General features: G+C 44.6%; 1 protein-coding gene across 2 annotated transcripts in view; it reads left to right on the forward strand.

Moving 5' to 3' along the window:
* The window catches only part of CCAR1 (cell division cycle and apoptosis regulator 1), a 1,290,009-nt gene that overhangs the window by 976,725 nt on the left and 293,892 nt on the right, over positions 1-19,392 (forward strand). For both annotated transcript variants that reach the window (XM_086922386.1, XM_086922387.1), the window contains exon 22: positions 9,326-9,446. In XM_086922386.1, coding sequence (XP_086778512.1) covers positions 9,326-9,446 — 121 coding nt within the window. The remainder of the gene's footprint in view (positions 1-9,325; positions 9,447-19,392) is intronic.

Genomic DNA, 19,392 nt, shown 5'->3' on the forward strand with positions numbered 1-19,392 from the left:
GACAGCTTGTGAATGGCTCCAGCTACACCTCCAAGACCTCCATCCTACAGTGAACTACCCCCGAAAAGGGTGGGCAGTGTGCTCCTGCATCTCCTGGACTACTCCAGGTAGCTTGGACTCTGGCTCCTCTCTCCTCAGGTGCTCCTCGTCCGGAATACACTCCTGGGTTCTACCGACCTGGTCCATGGGTCACGGTAGCAGTTGAACATCTGAAGATCCCCATTGACTTCAATGGGTAGTTCTGACATCACTTCACACCTATGCACCCAGGCTCCCCAGTGTAGGTGTCTGGCTCCTCTGGGTATCCATGGGTGGGGTTGCTCGCCAACCTCCCTGGTTCCAAAGGGTTTCCTCTGGGAAGGGTCCTAAAACCCAAAAATCCTAACTGTGACTTCCCCATGATATTCTATGGACTCTCATCCGGGATATCACCTCTGCACACGGACACCTAGGGATTCCTAGTTACTTGCCATGGGTGGTTCTGTGCTTCTTCTGGCCTACAGATCCTTGGGTGTTAGTCTTGGGAAGGTACCCCTTCCGCATTCCACTTACGGTATATGCCCCCCCCCCCTCCATAGGGGCCATGTGTTTTTATATGTTTACTTACCTGTGTTACTGTTATTTTGATTGTGTATGCATGTCTCCGGGTAGGAGATATACCACGTAGTTCAGTGTTGGTGTGTAATAAATACTACAGTATTTTTCTAACACTGTTCTGGTTCTTTTCTGTGTGAATCTCACTGACTGGCTTATGTGGTAAATGCACCCGCTTTACACCCTCCTAAATAAGCCTTTGCTGCTCTCCACAGCTGCCCCTTGAGTTTGGTTATCAGGGACCACTTCTACTGTCACTAAAGGTTGCCTGGACTCAGTGCAAGGTGTATCACCAATAGATGTACACCATATACTGAGCCAGCCACCCACAACAGGGGCACAGCGGAATAGACTTCGAATCAATTGTCCTCAAGGAAAACAAAGGATACTTCGAATGGTGCCTAGACAGAATTTGGTCAGAAGTGCCCTTTTTCAGACGTTATTCACAATACATAAATATGGTTAACTGCTAGTACCAGTTTTGATGACAACTATGCCCCTTAAAACTGACTTAGTCATTTATCTGTGCTCTCTATTGACAGCTGCATGCCTCATAATAAGCTCCTTCACCTTAGTACCTTCTCCTCTAGCAATCGCCCATGATGATGTGAACAAATTGGGTGCTTTCGCTGTTTTTTTTACATAAATGAGCAACAGAATCCTAAGTCTATAGTCACAAGCAAGTCAATCTGATATGGCTTCATGGTTGAACTCCGCTTTCTGAATTTTACATAGTGCACTACAAAAAAGGAGTGGGGCAAGCCCGATGTGGTCATGCACATAGGCTAGGCCCAACTCCTTGTTCATAAAATTACGGTGACTACCCAGACCAAATCCCAACAGGTGCCTGCAGAATCGGTTTTCCTCCTGCTGCATCCTGGTTCAAATGCAAAATTCTAATACTGCAGTTCCATACCTCAACACAGGTAGACATTCCAGCTTGTCGGTTTCTAACAAGGGTAATATAAGTTTGCTACCGAGTTTATGGTGATTTGTTGGAAAGCTACTGCTAGCAATAAATCAATTATCTTTGTTCGCAATGTGCACTGACTCCAAATAGGAGAAACGCTTCCCAAGAAAATGTGAGAAACGGAAAAAGGATGAGTAGAAAAGAAAATTTTATTTATCTGGGACCATATCTGCACCCAAAAAATGCGGAGTAGGGGACAATCAAAAAGCATGTGGAAAAGGTCCGCATGTGGCGTAGAACAGGACCAACATAGATCCGTGGAATCTGGAAACTGTTTTCTAAGAGTGAGTGGTGAAAGTAATAGGCGGTTATAGATAAAAAACAGTGTTGAGTCGTATTAGCAGCCCTGGTAGACTTGTGCAACTTCAGCCAAATTTGTTCCCATATGTCGATGGGCCAAGAGACATGTAGATCTTCTTCCCATCTCTCCTCCGTCTTAGTCTTAATGCGGGAAGAAGAGGAAGTTAAAAGAGACGCATACATTTGGGAAGCTCTGGCTTTTTTGAGAAGTAAAGAATATAATACAGGCACATTAGAAGGTTCTGGATAAACAGGAAAGGAAGAAGCAAGGTATGCAGAATGAGCATCCTGAAGAGCAGTGAGTAATAAGGCATAATTAGCACGAAAGAAAGAAGGAAAGTTGAAGGAAGCGACAGCTGATGAAAAGTTAATAAGTTGACCTTGATAATACAATTGATGAACCCATATGAGACCACGAGATCTCCATGTCTTCCAAAAAATGGGTCTATTGTTAATTAGGATAGACATATTATGCCAAATAGGTTGCGCAAAAAAGGATGGAATAGGCAAACTTGGAAGAATTTTGGACGTATGCCTGAGAATAGGAATAGAGATAAATTGTGGTTTACGAGAAAACATGAGATATTCTTTAAAAGAGAAAGGTGCAATGAAAGAACGCTCCAGGTCTAACCAAAGAGGAGACGAGGAGTTAGAATCCAAAATCCATCTAGACACCTGATGTAGCAGGAAAGATTTATGGTATAGAGAAAAGTTAGGAAAGTTTACCCCACCTTCTGTCTTAGGACGCATCAAGTTGGACAAGGACATGCGAGACTTTTTGTGACCCCATAAAAAGGTAGAGGGAATAGAGTTAATTTTCTTAAAGTATTTTGAGGGAATAGAAAACGGGATGTTGGAGATGGTAAATAGAACGATAGGCGAAAGCATCATCTTGATCGTATCCAATCTCCCCCACCAGGAAAGATAAAGGGGATGCCATTTGGAGGTAAGGGCATTTAATTTTTTAATACAATCATCTAGACATCTAGCAATCGTGCCCTTAAGAGAAGCCGTGAAATTAAGTCCTAAGTATTTAATAGACTCCGTATTCCACGTAAAACCCGAAGCAGAGAAATCATTTTTAACCCCTTCCATGCTAATGACAAGGTCAACTCGTCATGGGTTTTACCTGGGCTGTGCTTATGACGAGTTGACCTTGTCATGATCCCTGTCATTTTGGATATTCCAGCGCACAGCGGGAAAACCCCTTAGCACCCAAGGTGTTAAGAGTAAATTTCGTAAGGGGTAGGATCTCGCATTTATCCCTATTTAATTTATATCCGGGTACATGAGCGAAGGAATCCACCTCAGTTAAGAAAGCAGGAAGTGAGGAACTTGGTTGGGACAAGAACAACAAGACATCATCAGCGTAGGCAGCCATCTTAATGTTGGTTTGTTGGAAGACGAAACCATGAATGTCATTGTTCTGGCGAATACGTAAGAGGAAAGGTTCTAGGGCAAGATCAAACAAGAAAGGAGAAAGAGGACAGCCTTGCCTAACCCCTCTGTTAAGAGAAAAATAAGAGGATAAGCCGCCATTTGCCGATATGGCAGCCCTTGGATGAGAATATAAGAGTGAAATTAATGTGGATATTTTTGGCCCAAAGCCAAACCATTTCAGGGTCTGGAAAAGATACAACCATTCAACCCTATCAAAAGCTTTCTCAGCATCTAGAGCAATGGCTGCGATAGAAAGAGGAGAATGAGAAGTTTTAGAGAGGATATCAAAGAACAATCTAGTATTGTCAGCAAGGAGTCTGCCTTTAACAAAACCTGACTGTTCCTTACCAAGAAGCTCAGGTAAGTAATACTCCAAACCCAGTGCCAAAGCTTTCGAAAATTTTTTATAATCAATATTGACAAGGGATATTGGATGATAATTTTTACAATGTTGCGGATCCTTACCTGGCTTGGGAAAAATACAAATAAGAGCATCAGAGAAAGTACCCGAGGCGGAACCAGAAGCGATACAAGTAGAGATTAGAGAATGCAATTTGGGAATAAGCAATTTAGAAAAGTGAGAGAAGAATTCAACTGTGAAACCATCTGGGCCCGGGGCCTTCCCATGCTTCAAAGTTTTCAATGCACGAGAGAGCTCTAATTGCGTAATATCAGTTTCTAATGGAGAAAGATCTGGAGACGAAACAAAAGGAGAACGAATCTTAGAGAGGAACTGAGAAATAGAATCTTCGGAAGCATTCGATTCAGAGGAATAGAGTGACTCATAAAAATGATGAAATTCCTGCAGGATATCATCATCCTTATGCTTAAGTGAACCATCCCGACCATGAATGGAGTCTATATTGACCCGATTTTGCTTAGCTTTTAAGTAATTGGCCTGTAGTTTCCCAGCTCTATTTTGACCACCGTAAAATTTGGCACTAGACTTTAGCAGAAAATTAGAAGCGTTGTTTGTGGTATCTTTATTGAACTGAAGTTTGGTGGAAATAAGTTCACTCAAGCAATCTTTGGATTTTGAAGTGTAGTAAGCGTGCTCTAAACGTTTAATTTTAGAAAAGAGATCTTTGGTGATTTGCTGCGCAGTCTTTCGCTTACGAGAAACATATCGAATTATAAAATCTCTAGCCGAAGCTTTAAAAGTGTCCCATACTACCGAAAAATGAATCTCATCAGATTGATTTAACAGGAAGTACTCGTGAAAAAAAGAAGTAAAAGAAGAAACAAAAGCAGGGTCAAGGAGGAGAGAATTGTTAAAACGCCATTTCTTAGCGGATTTGGGTTTACAAAGAACATCTAAAGATATGGAAACTGGCGCGTGGTCAGAAATTAAAATAGATCCAATATCAGAAGAAATAAGAGATTGAGAGAGGTGATGTGAAACAAAAAAATAATCCAATCGTGATTGAGTGTGATGCGGCGGGGAGAAAAAAGAATATTCTCGTAAAGTTGATTACATAATCTCCAGGCATCGATTAGTTTATATTGGAGAATGAGTTGCGTGAAAGATTTGTGTGATTTGTGGGGAACATAAGCAGTAGATGATTGTCTATCCAGGAATGGGTCAAGAACCTCGTTGCAATCCCCAGCCAGAATAAAATTGTCCGCATAATGTAGCGTGATGTGTGGAGCCAGGGAGGACCAAAAAGAGGCGTCTCCCGTCACTGGGGCGTAAATATTTAATATGCACATAGGAACCTTATCCAGGGTAAAATTTACCAGGACCCATCTCCCTAATTGATCAGTACTACATGTGACAACTTTGACAGGAAGTGATTTACGAAACAAAATCACAACCCTATTACGCTTGCCATCACCCGGAGAAAAATAAACGTCCCCCACCCAACCTCTCTTTAATTTAACAGACTCTTCAGTAGAAAGATGAGATTCCTGTATGTAAGCTATATCAGCGTTCAGTTTAGCAAGATGGGACAATACTCTTTGCCTCTTAATTGGTGAATGAAGACCTCTAACGTTCCAGGAAAGAATTGTCAAAGGCATACAATAACAGTAATGACAATGATCATTAAAATCCAGTCATGAAATACAGAAGAAATAAATACAAAAACCATATATGTGTGAAATAACAAGAAATGCAGCAAAAACCAGACAGAAAAGAACCCTGGTAAACAGGAAACGAAATGCAATATATGTCAGTTAACAAGTAATCGAAAAAAGGAATTGAAAGGAAGCCAAAAAAGAAGGAAAGAAAAAGAATGAGGGAAAACTGAGAGAGAAAGAGATAAAGAGCAGAAAAGAAATAAAGTCAGAAAAAAATAAATATGAAAATCGTGGGAATACACCAAAATCCAATCAGAAAAGATTTTGAAAAAAGAAGAATAAAAGTGCACCAAAAAGTAATTGAGTAAAGGGATGGCCAAGTGAGAAAAAGAGAACAAATGTCCTAGAAAAATCATAGAGAAGAGACAAAAAAGTAACAGTGGAAGGGAAGAAAAACCAGGTGAAAGGCTCAAAAGAATTAAGTAAGAAAAAGGGCAAGGAAGAAGGTACAAAAACATACAGAGAACCAAATTGCGAGAAACACTAGGAAAAAGGGAAATACGAAGAACTTACATAACATCCGAAACAAACAAAGGGCGGGAGGGTGGAGGCCACGTGGTCAATGGCACGACCACAGCTCAAAGCGATAGACAAAAGAAGGGACCGGACCCGACGGACCTCAAAAACACAGGGAAGGAGTTTGACGAGCAAGGAAAGGATCTGTGTAAGAAAAGAGGAACAGAAGGTTAAACTTGACAACAACAACAATTCATATAACATATTGTATAAACTATGAACTTTAAGCAACCATCATAAACCTAAACTACAAAACATAGAAGCATAATCGCTGCACTGGCGGAAAGTTGTTAAGAACTCGAAGCAGAAGCGGTGTCCATCTTGTCAGTAGAGTGCGAGTAAAGGAAACTTTTCAATTTCATTAGGTCATCATACATGGTGGTCTTATTGTTAATAGTCACTTTAAAAAGGCAGGGATGAAACAACCCATAGTGTGCTCCCAGGGATTGCAATTGTGGCCGAAGAGATAGGAACTCCTTCCGTCGATCTGCTGTTGACTTAGCATAGTCAAAATAATAAAAAATGGTAATGTAGTTTCTTATATAGCGCACGTATCACCACAAAGGGTATCTCGGCGCTTGCTTTGGGAACCCATCCTGGTTTTTCCCTGTGGGATAGCCCAGCTGGGCACCCCCTAGGTGAAAGCCAGGCATCCCGCCGCGGGGGCCGTAGTGGAGATTGAGCAAGCTATTGCCCAGAGTTGCAGAGCGTGAACCCCTGATTCAAGTAGGCACCGAAGCGAGAATTATCAGGTCCGTGGACATTTGGGCTCCAAACCCTGCCGCGTCGGGAATTGAACCCTGGTCCCGGCCGACCTCTGCTTCTGGGTCTGCCTCCTCTAACCGGTGAGCCACACTTCTCGCCTTGAGACCCTCTGGGTAGGTAGTGCGCTATATAAATTCTATGACTTGACTTGACTTGACTTGACCATGTGATACGATTCATAGCTCTTGCTGCAGAGAGGACTGTAAGTAAGTCAGTATACTCAAGGAAATACATAATGACTCCTCTTGGTTTCCTCATTGTCGTGGGAGAAGGCATGCCTCTGATGGAACCCAGACGATATGCCCTTTGTATATTGAGAGTAGTGCCTTCTGGCAAATGAAGGAGTCTTGGCAAGAAAGATTTAAAGTAGGTGATGGGATCCGACCCTTCCAAACCTTCCTCAAGGCCGTAAAGGCGGAGATAATTCCGCCTACTCCTATTCTCCAAATTTTCGATCTGCTTACGTAAAAGCGAAACCTGTGCACAAACTGGCTCAACTTTGGATATAGAGGATTCCATTGAGGCAACATTCTGCTCAAGTACAGTAATCCGTTCGTCTACAGAAAGCCATTTATCTGAAAGTAGCTGAATTGTGGATTTAGTCTCTTCGATAAAAGGACGCAAAGCCCTTATTTCATCTAATAACAAGTCAAATGAAGTGGTTGAAGACGCCTGTGAAGAGGGCGAAGGAGGATCCTTCTTTAGTCTTTTGATGGTGCCTTTTTTGGTAGCAGGCGTTGATGAAGTTGAAGATGTTGAACCCTTCGAGGGTGGGGTATCCGGTAGATCCTCCATCTCCAAACACTGAAAGCGAGAGCCTGTGTGAACTAAGAATTTCTTAGCAGTGGTGGAAGGTTTGCGCAAGTCTGCAGAGAGTCTCCCCATACAGAAAAGTGGAAAGTGCAAGACTATAAGATGCGTGGGAAGAACCAGCTCAAACTGACGGAAGAAAGTAAGACCACAAAATATACAAGGCAGGTAATGAACCTCTCAGAACACACTTGAAAAGTGACCCAGCAAGCTTAGGAATACATAACCCCAAAGTACAACATTTGTAAATGTATGGCTGTGTGGAACCCCCTCACTAGGAAATAAGCCTGAAGCAAGGATACATACATTCAACAACAAAAAAATATGTGAATCATATCATGCTGGCATCACACTGCTCATAACCCGGATGAGGAACAGCATGAGCCAAAAACCTACAAGCGCACAATGACATAAAGCCTGTGATGATAACAACAGCTTAGGACTCTGAGCGCATGAAAAAGCTACCTATAAACAGCCGTGAGATCAACATGAGCACATTAGACATTAAAATGCAAAAACAGCACTATATGATATCAGCAAAACACGTAGTATCTTTTAGAAAGCAGGCATGAGGAAAAGTAAGTCAAAACAACCCACTTAGTGACTTGTAAAGAAAAGCACTCCTGCGGTAATGACAGTGCTGGGTTGGAGCCGTCAAAACTCTAGTCAGACATAATGAGGCAGTTTGTGTCTCACAGTAACAAAATGGCGGCAGCCCGGTATGAGGAGCAGTTACTGAAGTGAAGGCACATTTGACTAATATCCCCGAAGAAAAATGCAAGGGTTATGAGAATCAGGAAAGTCGAGCCGTTCCAAGCATTGCAGCACTAAGAGAGAAAGCCGTTCAAGTCCGTGGAGAATGCCGCTAGGAGCCTCGCTCCGTCAGCGGGGATTACGCAATGGCGGCCATTAGGTCGGCAACGCCTCAGACACTCACTTGCGGCATCCTCAGTAACAGCGGTCAGCGGGACTTTAAAACCGAAGTAGAAGGCAGCAGGGGACCTTCATGGAACAAGTCCTCCGTTACCAAGCTCTTTCCGCATCAGGGGAAGGAACGTCGGTTCAGTCTCCCTCCTCGTCGCCCGGAGAGCTACGGATCAGCGGCCATCACCTTCGGGCGTAAGCCACGCCCCCCTGGTAAAATAGCTTTGAAAGACATCCAATGTTGCTACTGCCAGATAACACTGCACAAGTAGAGAAGTTATAACCAGAAAATAAACTAACTGCCAAAGATGTTGTTGAGAATGCTTTCTAGATAATGGACAGTAGCCTAAACAATTTTAATGGGCCGCATTCCTACCTACTTTGAGAAAGTTTTCCGCACAGCTTTTCCACCACAGTTAAGGAAAGTAGAGCCATTTCAGGTTCTCGTAGCCTTTCACACATCTAATGCTTGTCACAAGATGTAGAGAATGCAGATTCCCTTTGTGCGGAGTTTCCTTACATGAAGTCTAAAAATGTGAATCAACTTAAAAAGGGGATAACCCCAGGCACTTGGCATGATAGACAGTGTATCCGCATGAGCATCCTTCGGCGGTGGCATCTCACACTGGTTAATTGACTTACAAGGAGTCCTAGGTGCCAACATTAGATATGTGCCTGCCAGTAAAATACATATGCTGGTTATACCTTGTTGAGCGATTCTTTAGAAAGAAATGCCTTTGAGTATAGGTGTCCCAACCAAAAATAGATAGAAAATGCAAATTGACTTTTCAAGAAATGTAGGTGATTTAACTGACGCCATCGTAGTACAAGTGGGGCTAAAACATGATTGCTAGAATATTATGCACACTGTATGTTGCTGGGATGTTCCTCACTAATATTAATTGTTCCTGTTTTATTGAATTTAAGGTCAAGAAAATTATGAATAAAGTAGCACTGCGAGAATCTTGCTTTTACCGAAAATTAACTGATGCCACAAAAGATGAAATAAATATTGCGATCAGTGAGGAGCTACAAGAAGATATGTTAGGTAAGATATTAGTAACCATCTGTGTCAGAGGTTGCCATTATGGAGAGAGGTTTTTGTTAATTGTTCTGCTTTGTAGCGTTACAAAACTGATAGTGGATGTGTGTCAACACCAACAGTAACAGTACAGCTCAGGCTCAATAAACTTTATTTCGATTGAACGTAACCATAAAAGTACAGACACTTTATTTTTTACAAAAAGGAATTTGAATTGTTATCTACATGGGGGTCTATTTGTCTTAGTCATACTGTAAGGTAAGTATATGTACCAGTCTCATGAAGTGTCCAAAATGCAGAAAAAAAGTATATTGTGCAAATATAAACATGCATATCATAAAAATGCATTGAGCAAAATACACAAAATCAAGAGTTAGTAAATTTACACCACATGCCCTGTAGGAAATATTTCACTTTCCCACAATTCTCCTTAAGCGAACAGCAGCCAAGTTGTGGGCCTGCATCACAGTCTGTGTTCTTTTATTAATTATTACTTAATATTCTGTAGTTCAACAGATGTTTAGCATACTGATAATTAATTGTTATAGAAATTAAATGATACTTTTCAAACAGCTGTTAACAAAATTAATTTTGTGGCAAGGCATCCCATTTTACTTGGAAATCCTCAAATGTATCATGTAGCACCTCATACTACTTTAAAAAGGAAAATACTTTTTTTGGAAAACTCTCATAATTTATAATATCTTTCATGCTGGCATTAGCTAGCTTGTGCAAAACCGACTCCTCTTATGTGTTGTTTTTGAAAATAGCTAAATTAATAGCTTTGTCATTTACAATGCCAATAGTCATAACTTTCGCAAATGTGACGTCTATAGCATTTGTAATGCGATATGTTTTGTATTTACGTGACTTAGCTGTATTGATATTACAAATAACAATGGCTTATATTTCTTTAAAATAATTAATACTTAAATAAAAGTTATTGTAATTTATAATGGCAATAGCTTAAACGTTTGTAAATAAGTTTTGTGAAGATTATGTTCAGTGTATTTTATTGTGACGAAAATCCAATAACAGAAGTGAAATATTAGCCTCTTTTTGTCACATTTGTAATAAAGCTTGAAACATTGAGAGAACATATTTGAATCAGTTGTTGTTGAATGGTTGCACAGATTGATGCTGTGGTGGCGCTGAGTGATGTTTTGGTGGCGACGAGTGATGCTGTGGTGGCGACGAGTGATGCTGTGGTGTTCAGTGATGCTGTGGTAGCGCATAGTGATGTTGTGGTGCCCCTGAGTGATGCTGTGGTGGTGCTGAGTGATGCTGTGGTGATGCGATAGAGTGAGGGCGACGGATAGAGTGAGGGCGACGGATAGAGTGAGGGCGACAGATAGAGTGAGGGCGACGGATAGAGTGAGGGCGACGGATAGAGTGAGGGCGACGGATAGAGTGAGGGCGACGGATAGAGTGAGGGCGACGGATAGAGTGAGGGCGACGGATAGAGTGAGGGCGACGGATGGAGTGAGGGCGACGGATGGAGTGAGGGCGACGGATGGAGTGAGGGCGACGGATGGAGTGAGGGCGACGGATGGAGTGAGGGCGACGGATGGAGTGAGGGCGACGGATGGAGTGAGGGCGACGGATGGAGTGAGGGCGACGGATGGAGTGAGGGCGACGGATAGAGTGAGGGCGACGGATAGAGTGAGGGCGACGGATAGAGTGAGGGCGACGGATAGAGTGAGGGCGACGGATAGAGTGAGGGCGACGGATAGAGTGAGGGCGACGGATAGAGTGAGGGCGACGGATAGAGTGAGGGCGGCGGATAGAGTGAGGGCGGCGGATAGAGTGAGGGCGGCGGATAGAGTGAGGGCGGCGGATAGAGTGAGGGCGGCGGATAGAGTGAGGGCGGCGGATAGAGTGAGGGCGGCGGATAGAGTGAGGGCGGCGGATAGAGTGAGGGCGGCGGATAGAGTGAGGGCGGCGGATAGAGTGAGGGCGATAGAGTGAGGGCGATAGAGTGAGGGCGATGCGATAGACAGATAGAGCGAGGGCGATAGACAGATAGAGCGAGGGCGATAGACAGATAGAGCGAGGGCGATAGACAGAGCGAGGGCGATAGACAGATAGAGCGAGGGCGATAGACAGATAGAGCGAGGGCGATAGACAGAGCGAGGGCGATAGACAGAGCGAGGGCGATAGACAGATAGAGCGAGGGCGATAGACAGATAGAGCGAGGGCTATAGACAGAATGATGGAGATAGACAGACAGATGGATAGAATGAGGGAGATAGATAGACAGATGGATAGAGTGAGGGAGATAGATAGATAGATGGATAGAGTGAGGGAGATAGAAATGTTTTGCAAAATCAAATATGCCAGTGACGAGGAAGACCCATTTTATTTAGGCTACCTTTAAATCAGCTGTTTCTTTTTGACAGCCTGGAAAATATCTAGCTAATGTGAAAATAAAACTGAAATGTCTTATTAGGACAGAGGAAAATAGGACATAGGTGGCATGCGCAGGTCAAAAACCAATTTATTTTCCAGTTACCTATAAAATATTCCATTCTTCAATTAAATATTCTGTTTACCTAAGATATACAATGTCACTCCTTAAATATAGAAATTTCCTGTTAAATGTTAAGACTTGGCTAGAAAATGTCATGAAAAGTTAGAAAAAAAACGATATTTCCCAAACATGTCAAAAGAGGAAGGAAAAACGTGACTGTTTTCTCAATCCATATGTGTTTGGTCGCCATACTAGGCAGAAGCTTGAAGTCTGGACATTCATGTTCACTATAGATCTATAGCAAGATTTGCTATACTCTGGGGCCACTATCTCACCCCTTCCTTATAGCATGATGTTTACCATGGGCCGCCACATGATGTAAGAAATATGACGACAAGGATGAACCTTATAACCAAGTAACTAACCATTTGAGTTTCACATACTCTGGTTTCTAGAAAAAAGGGTATAATCTAATGGAACGACTTAAAGATGAACTATAGATATTGATCCAATACCGCATACACCATTTAAGGTTTTTTTCGCCAATCTCGTACTGTGGGTTTAAATATTGGTAAGTCACTGTTATTATACACAAATATGCAGCTGAATAATCTCAGCTGTGTGTGGAACGCTTCTCGAGAAAGAGTCTTTAAATATTTCACTATCCACATCAAGATAGTCATTCACAGGCAAGACCTGATAAGTACCAAACCCAATGGCATAGAGTGCTGCTAGGTTGAAATGCCACAACAGACGCTAAACAGGAAAAATGCAAAGCAGGCTCAGTGTACCCTAAACTTCTGGGTTAGTTTAATGTGAAGACACACATGGATTATTCTGTTTGAGTGATCCTTTCCCTGATATTGGAACATGCTGAATAGTTTCACATTAAATCTTTTCCAGTGGAATGTTCTGAGCAACGCATCACACAACACCTCACAAGGCTACAGTAACAGTGAAACATTAGCTACAAATCAGAAGATGAGAGGTGGCCTGAAGGTAAAGGTGTGCTGGGCAGTGTGTGATAAACAAGATGTGAGTAACGCAAGTGCCAGGTCATTCACAAAACGACACACTCCAAGAAAAACTGGGCAACAACTGCAGCTGTGCTATGCCTCAATGACAATTTAAATAAGAGTGTGCATGAAACAGGAGACTGTAGTCTAGTTTGTGCTAAAATATTTTAACCAGTCCATTCTCATTGATGTTTGTATTGTTATAAATAAAAAACTATTTTGTTTCTGTATGGAAATCTACTTCCGTTTGGTAGAAGACGTGCCTTATCAGTAATTACTACAAGCAATTAATTTGTAAAAAAATGATGTGCCAAGGCCCTACCTCAGGAGGACACTGCAGCGTGTGCCGTCCATCGCTCCTGCAAATGCTGCCAGTGACAGTGCCAGCATAATTACTAGCCATTGCAGGGACGTGGCCAAGGAAGATTGCCAACTAGATGCTCCTTACAGAGCTCCCACCAGCAACAAGAAAATCCTACTTAAATCCTGTGCCACCTGGGGCTATCTAAACCCCCACTCACCTAAAAATGAGTGAAATGCTGGGGTAGTGTTTTGGGCATTTAAGGACGTCTGGAACGACTCAGGGAGCTGATCTGCGACGGGATGGCCTGACTGGGCTGGGCTGAGAGGACCTGGGCCTGTGATGGTGAGCCACGATCTCTGACTACTGATAGAAGGCAGGGCATCTCTACCAGGCTGTGTGTTGCACGGGGACAGCAGCCAGCCTGCAGATATCGAATGCGGAAATATCAAGGGACAGCCGGTGGCCGGGATGAGGAGCTATGATGATGCCAGGGGAAGCAGCGAGCAGCCGAGTATAGTGGAGATGAGCTAACCCATATGGGACTGGCGGCCCGGGGTGTTATTAAAACTGAGGAGCGCTATATCTTCCCCATGTCCCACTACTAACGCTCTGCGGCGAGGGAGCAGTTGCTCGCTTCCTTCAGCAGCAAAAAAAAACAAGCAATGAATTCAGGCAGAAGGCAAATAGGAGGACAAAATCCATATACCGCAGCATAACGAAAGTAGCCTCACATGGTGGAGGATAAACATTTTTTTGCTGGCTTACCATTAATGCGACCAGAACCCCAAGTTTTAATAATTACAGATGCCTCCTTTATAGGATGTGTAGCACACCTTTAGGGACAGCTTATGAGCGGACATTAGAACAAATCGAAACAAGAGGCTACGGAATTATCCAGCGGCTTCTGCTGGTGCGAAAACCGGAAGTTCAGGAGCGTCACGCCTCGTGGGGCGGGACTTCCGCCTTCAGCGGGAAGCTCGCGCCCACGGAGTGGCTGGCCCAGAGGAGCAGTGGTGACGCAGGGCTCCCATGCCTGAGGGAGAGCCCCGCGGTGGCTGCAAAAGTCCTGAGCCAGTAGCAGCGACAAAAGAGCCAGGTGAGTGTGGCTTAGTTGTACCGGGGGACTGGTGCGTGTGTTGGTTTAGTTTGGGATTGAGGAGGCGTGCACTGGCTGGGGGTGGGTGTGTGTGTGTGTGTGTGTGCGTGTGTGTGTGTGTGTGTGTGTGCGTGTGGTAGTTAAAATAATGCTATTGTAGGAGGCTGACTTGCCTCGGAAGCGGGACAGGAGATGTGCACGCCGTGTGGCTGTACGTGCGCATACACCTGCTGAAATCGCTCTGCGCGTGCCCTTCTCCTGTCCCACTTCCAGAGCAAGTCCCTAACAATAGAGCTCGCTGGAGACAGCAGTGCTTCACGCTGCTTACGCCAGCTCGACCTAAACAGGGTAAATATAACCGAATGACCAAATGAGACCTGCAGAGTCACTCATTACATTAGCCATGTTTACTCTTAGAATTGATATTATTTCACTGTAAACAATTCAGCGTCTGCTTGCCACACCACAGTTTGCACCAGTCTGGGTGTGCCCCATCTGGAATATATACTAATTAGGCCTGTATGGCCAGTCTACACGAGCCTATATAGCATACTTCGAACTAGGTGTGCGCCATCTTGGTCTATATGCTAGAGAGAACTATAGTCCAAACGGTTTTAATTTACTGCTGCTAAGGAAAAATGTCATGGGTAAAGTATTTCTTAATCTTAGGATCTATGATATCATTGTTTTATTATTATTTTTATTATGTTTTTATGAGGTTTTAAACTTTTTAACTGAGTCTATAAAACTGGAAATATAGAGACTTTAGGGGCAATGGGAGAATATATGGTTTTATTACAGAAGTATTAAGTAAAGCCATCCTGAAAGTAACTGTGTGATTTTAAATATAAATGTGCCTCTTCCTGTTACTGACTGGTATTGTATAGTTTTCTGTATTTATAAGATCTTGGAGTTTAAAGACTATGGTCTAAATAAACAGAGTTCTCTCTCTCTCTCTGTATCAACACTGATATGCAAAGGCAACTTTTTTCCTTTTGTGGCTTTTGAACTGTTATTTGCACTTTTATGGTTTTAACTCAAAACCAAATAAAGATTTTAAATCGAATTACATGATTTATGGAAATGCAATCATTTTTTTAGTCTACAGCTACAATATCAAACAATACCATAAATTTGAGAACAGTCATTAAATTAACATGCCAATGTTCTCATTCTAAGTAAACATGGCTATTTTGAAATGATTGTGGAGCGAAAGTTAGCAGTTTCATTACAAACAGTAAAAAAAACACATCATAAGTAAAATAATACCATAACCTATAAGCTGTAAACTAAAATCTTTAAGAAGTATATGTTGAGTTCAATATACACAGTAATTCAGCAGCAAAAGAAAAGTTAGGAAATAGCAAAATCACATGAAGTGCTTTCAGTATTATTACCCAATTATAAGTAATAAGCATAGTAACAGCAATGTGTAATAGGCCATGTTTACTGTTCTTAAAAATATATTATTTAATTCACACCTTTATTCTTATTAGACATGAATATTATTTAAAAACTAAGCCAACAGGCTGCTTACTTTAGGTCTCAAATGTCATTAATTGTCCCTTTTGCTTTTAGGAATTCAGTCACCTTTTTGTGTGTAGAGCATATCCATTTTCACCACTGGTTTAAGACCTACATTAATTCTAAGTTATGCAAAAGTTTCTTTAAATTGGTGTGTGTAAGTGTAGTGTATAGATTATTTCAGAGGGGCATTGTAATATCTATATTACTTTAATCTATAAACAATAAATTAAATATTAAATTTGCAGTTTCTCAATACCACTAGTTTTTTAATTCTCCAATATTATTCCTTGTTTGGTTACAGATTATAATTTACTGATTCTTACGTAATCCATGTAGGTTTCCTGTTCACATAGGTGAATTAATATTCGGTTCAAGCTCAAAGGAAGTAATCCATCAGATAACTGCTGCAGTTGTGCGCAACTCCCTAGCACTTCATGGTATAGACCAAACCCCCTTGATGTGAACTTTTTGCTCTTGGCTTGCTCGGTATAGGTGGCATCGTCCCTGATGACACCTTCAATGAAGATTTGAAGTAATGATCTGAAAGAAACACATTAGTTATAGATTCCTTACCTTAGAATTACCCCCAGGCGTCAGACTAGATCCGGAAAGTTTTTTTGTCAGCAGTACCTCTGCACGTCGGAAGTTGGCATCGGTCGGCTCCACGTCCTTCATTGGCGTTGTGATGACATTGCGGTAGCTACTTAGACTCCGCCCTTGCGCGCTGTCAGTTCTTTTTTTTTTCCCCGCCAGCGTGCGCGGATCTGGAGAGAGCGGTACCTCCAGTCACTTTTTGACTGACTTTTTGAGCGACTTTTGTCTACATCCTTTTTGAGTCGACGACTCCTGGTGTACGAGGGATGCCCGGTTTCAAGTCATGCAGCTCCTGTCGCCGACTGATGTCCGTTACGGATGTGCACCGCATGTGCCTCTTTTGCTTGGAGCGCGACCACGACCCCAAGACATGCTCCGACTGCCGGTCCCGAAAGCTGCTTGAGCGCTGGCGGTCGGCTCCACACCGTTCGAGGTCCCGGTCGCGAGGGAGGTCGAGGGATTGGTCATGGAGCCATCACCACTCGTCCATGTCATCAAAGTCTTAGCACTCTGGGTCAGGTAAGTCGAAGCACAAAAAGAAGTCGAAGAAGCATCGTCGCTCTTCGACTTCTCCCCGTCGGTTGGCTGATGAGACGAGGAATGCAGGCGGTGCCCCTCCTGCGATTCCACGCACGGAGCTCAAAGAGTCGACTCCGGCCTTCCCTCCCTTTTTGGGACCTGGAGCGACTCCCGCCCAACTTTGTAAGTTTTACGAAGCGATGCATGTCATCTTTGGGCGGCCGGAACCCGCCGGTGCGCCTTTGGGCACAGCGGACTCAGTTGGGGGCCTAGGCCTTCTCTGCCGTCGGGTCCGGCCACGGCGCCGCAGGCTCCCCTTGGATCCAGGCCTGGATCCGGATCGGCGCTGGTTGACCTTATTACACCTACATCAGCGCCGCTTCCTTCGCCACCGCAACCAACGCCGGTTGTGTCCCCGGCCGGCGTCAACCCCGGGCTCCATCCCGATGTGGACCCGGAGCCGGACTGGCGTCATTAGGCGCCAAGTGGGGTTTTTGTGCCCCTGTTCACTCCTGAGGTCCCTTTTCGGCCAGATTGGCAACCTGAGATGAGGAGGAGGACTGGGAGTGGTCAGGTGACCCTTTAACTGATCAGATGGGATCTGAGCAGGACTGGAGAGAGGAGATGGGGATGCCAGTGGTCTTGAAACATTCCCTGACCTTGGCATGGTGTCTCCTCCTACCGTGGCTATGGAGAAGGGAGCAACATACACAGTGGTGTTGCGTAGGGCAGCGAGGCCCTCCAGCTTTCTACCGTGGCGGTCAGGACTAGCCTCCTGACAGAGGTGCTTCAGCCAACAGCAAGCTCTTCGGTGCCCCTGCTGCCATTTAATGAGGCCCTTACTGACGTCCTTTTGGGCACCTGGTCCAGGCCCAACACCGGGCTTCCAAGGGAAGGATGATTGCCCGACGCCACTACCAGGCTCTGGGCTACCCCACTTTCCTCTCCCAACACCGCACCCCGTAGAGCTTGGTGGTCCAGGCCTCAACTTCCAAGAGCGCATTCCCTACCGCCCCACCGGAAAGGGAATCCGAGAAGCTGCTCGTTGAAAGAAAATGTTCTCTTCCGCCAGCTTGGGACTGCGGTCGGTAAACACTGCATGTCCATTGGGCCATTATTCCCACTCTGTGTGGTATACGGTTGTGTAGGTGCTACCTCAGTGTCCAGTGGAGGCCAGGACAGTGCTCTCCCAGGCTGTTGCCGCCGGGAGTGATGCAGCTAAGTTTACGATCCGTTGTGGGCTGGATACTGCCGACTCTCTAGGCAGAACGATTTCCACCTCTGTAGCCCTTCGTCGCTACGCCTGGATGAGATCAACTGTTTTTTTGGGGGGAAGTCCTGAACACCTTGATGGACATGCCCTTTGATGGCCGTTGCCTTTTTGGCAAAAAAAGCAGAAAACGCTCTAGAGCATTTTAAGGACTCACAGGCTACGGCCAAGTCCTTGGGCCTCTCCAGCTGCCCAGCGCAGTCTGCTTTTCACCCCTTTCGTGGCTATGGAAGGGCTGCCCCACTGCGTTCCGTCCAGAGCCACAGGCCGCAGCAAGTTTCCCAACCTTCATGTGGCCGGGGACGTGGGAACCAACGACGTGGTTCAGGGGGCCAGTGGGTGGGCCAGTCCACCAACCCCCCACCCTCCCCCCCTCTGCAACAGCCTCCAAACCCTCCTAGTGCGACCTTTCAGGCCCATCAATCGCCAGTGGGCGGCAAGATTCACCATCACCTCCCACACTGGCGCACAATCACGTCGGACAGTTGGGTTTTGCATAGTCCGAAGGGGCTACTCCCTCCCCTTCGAGGCTACCCCTCCAGCCATGCCACCTCAATACCACCGCATGTCGGAGAATCTCCCAGCACTTCTCCAACAGGAAGTTTTGGCTCTCTTAGCCAAGGAGCCATCAAGCGTGTTCCTGCCCCAGAAGTAGATTGTGGTAGCTATTCCCACTACTTTCTGGTACCAAAGAAGGACAAGGGACTGCGTCCTATCTTGGATCTCAGGAACATCAACCGCTTTCCCTGGAGGAGAAGTTTAAGATGTAGGGGCTCGCTCAGGTCTTGTCCTCCCTCGACCCTGGGGACTGGTTGTAGCGCAGGACTTGCAGAACGCTTATTTTCACATCCTCGTCCTGCCGGCCCACCCCCATTACCTGTGGTTCACGGTAGGCCACGGCCATTTTCAGTTTACCATGCTCCCCTTTGGCCTTACTAGCGCGGTGGTGGTGGGCGCAGCTTATCTGCACTGATCAGGGGTTCCAGTCTTCCCCTATCTCGACGACTGACTGTTGAAGGCGGGCTCACCCCAGGCAGTCTTCTCCCACCTCCAGACTTTGGCCGACCTCTTGCATTCGCAGGGTTCTCCATCAATGTGCCGAAGTCACACCTGATTCCCTCTCAGAAGCACCTCTTCATCGGAGCGGTTCTGAACA

This window comes from Lissotriton vulgaris, chromosome 5 (assembly GCF_964263255.1).
Source record: "Lissotriton vulgaris chromosome 5, aLisVul1.2, whole genome shotgun sequence".
Lineage (NCBI taxonomy): Eukaryota > Metazoa > Chordata > Amphibia > Caudata > Salamandridae > Lissotriton > Lissotriton vulgaris.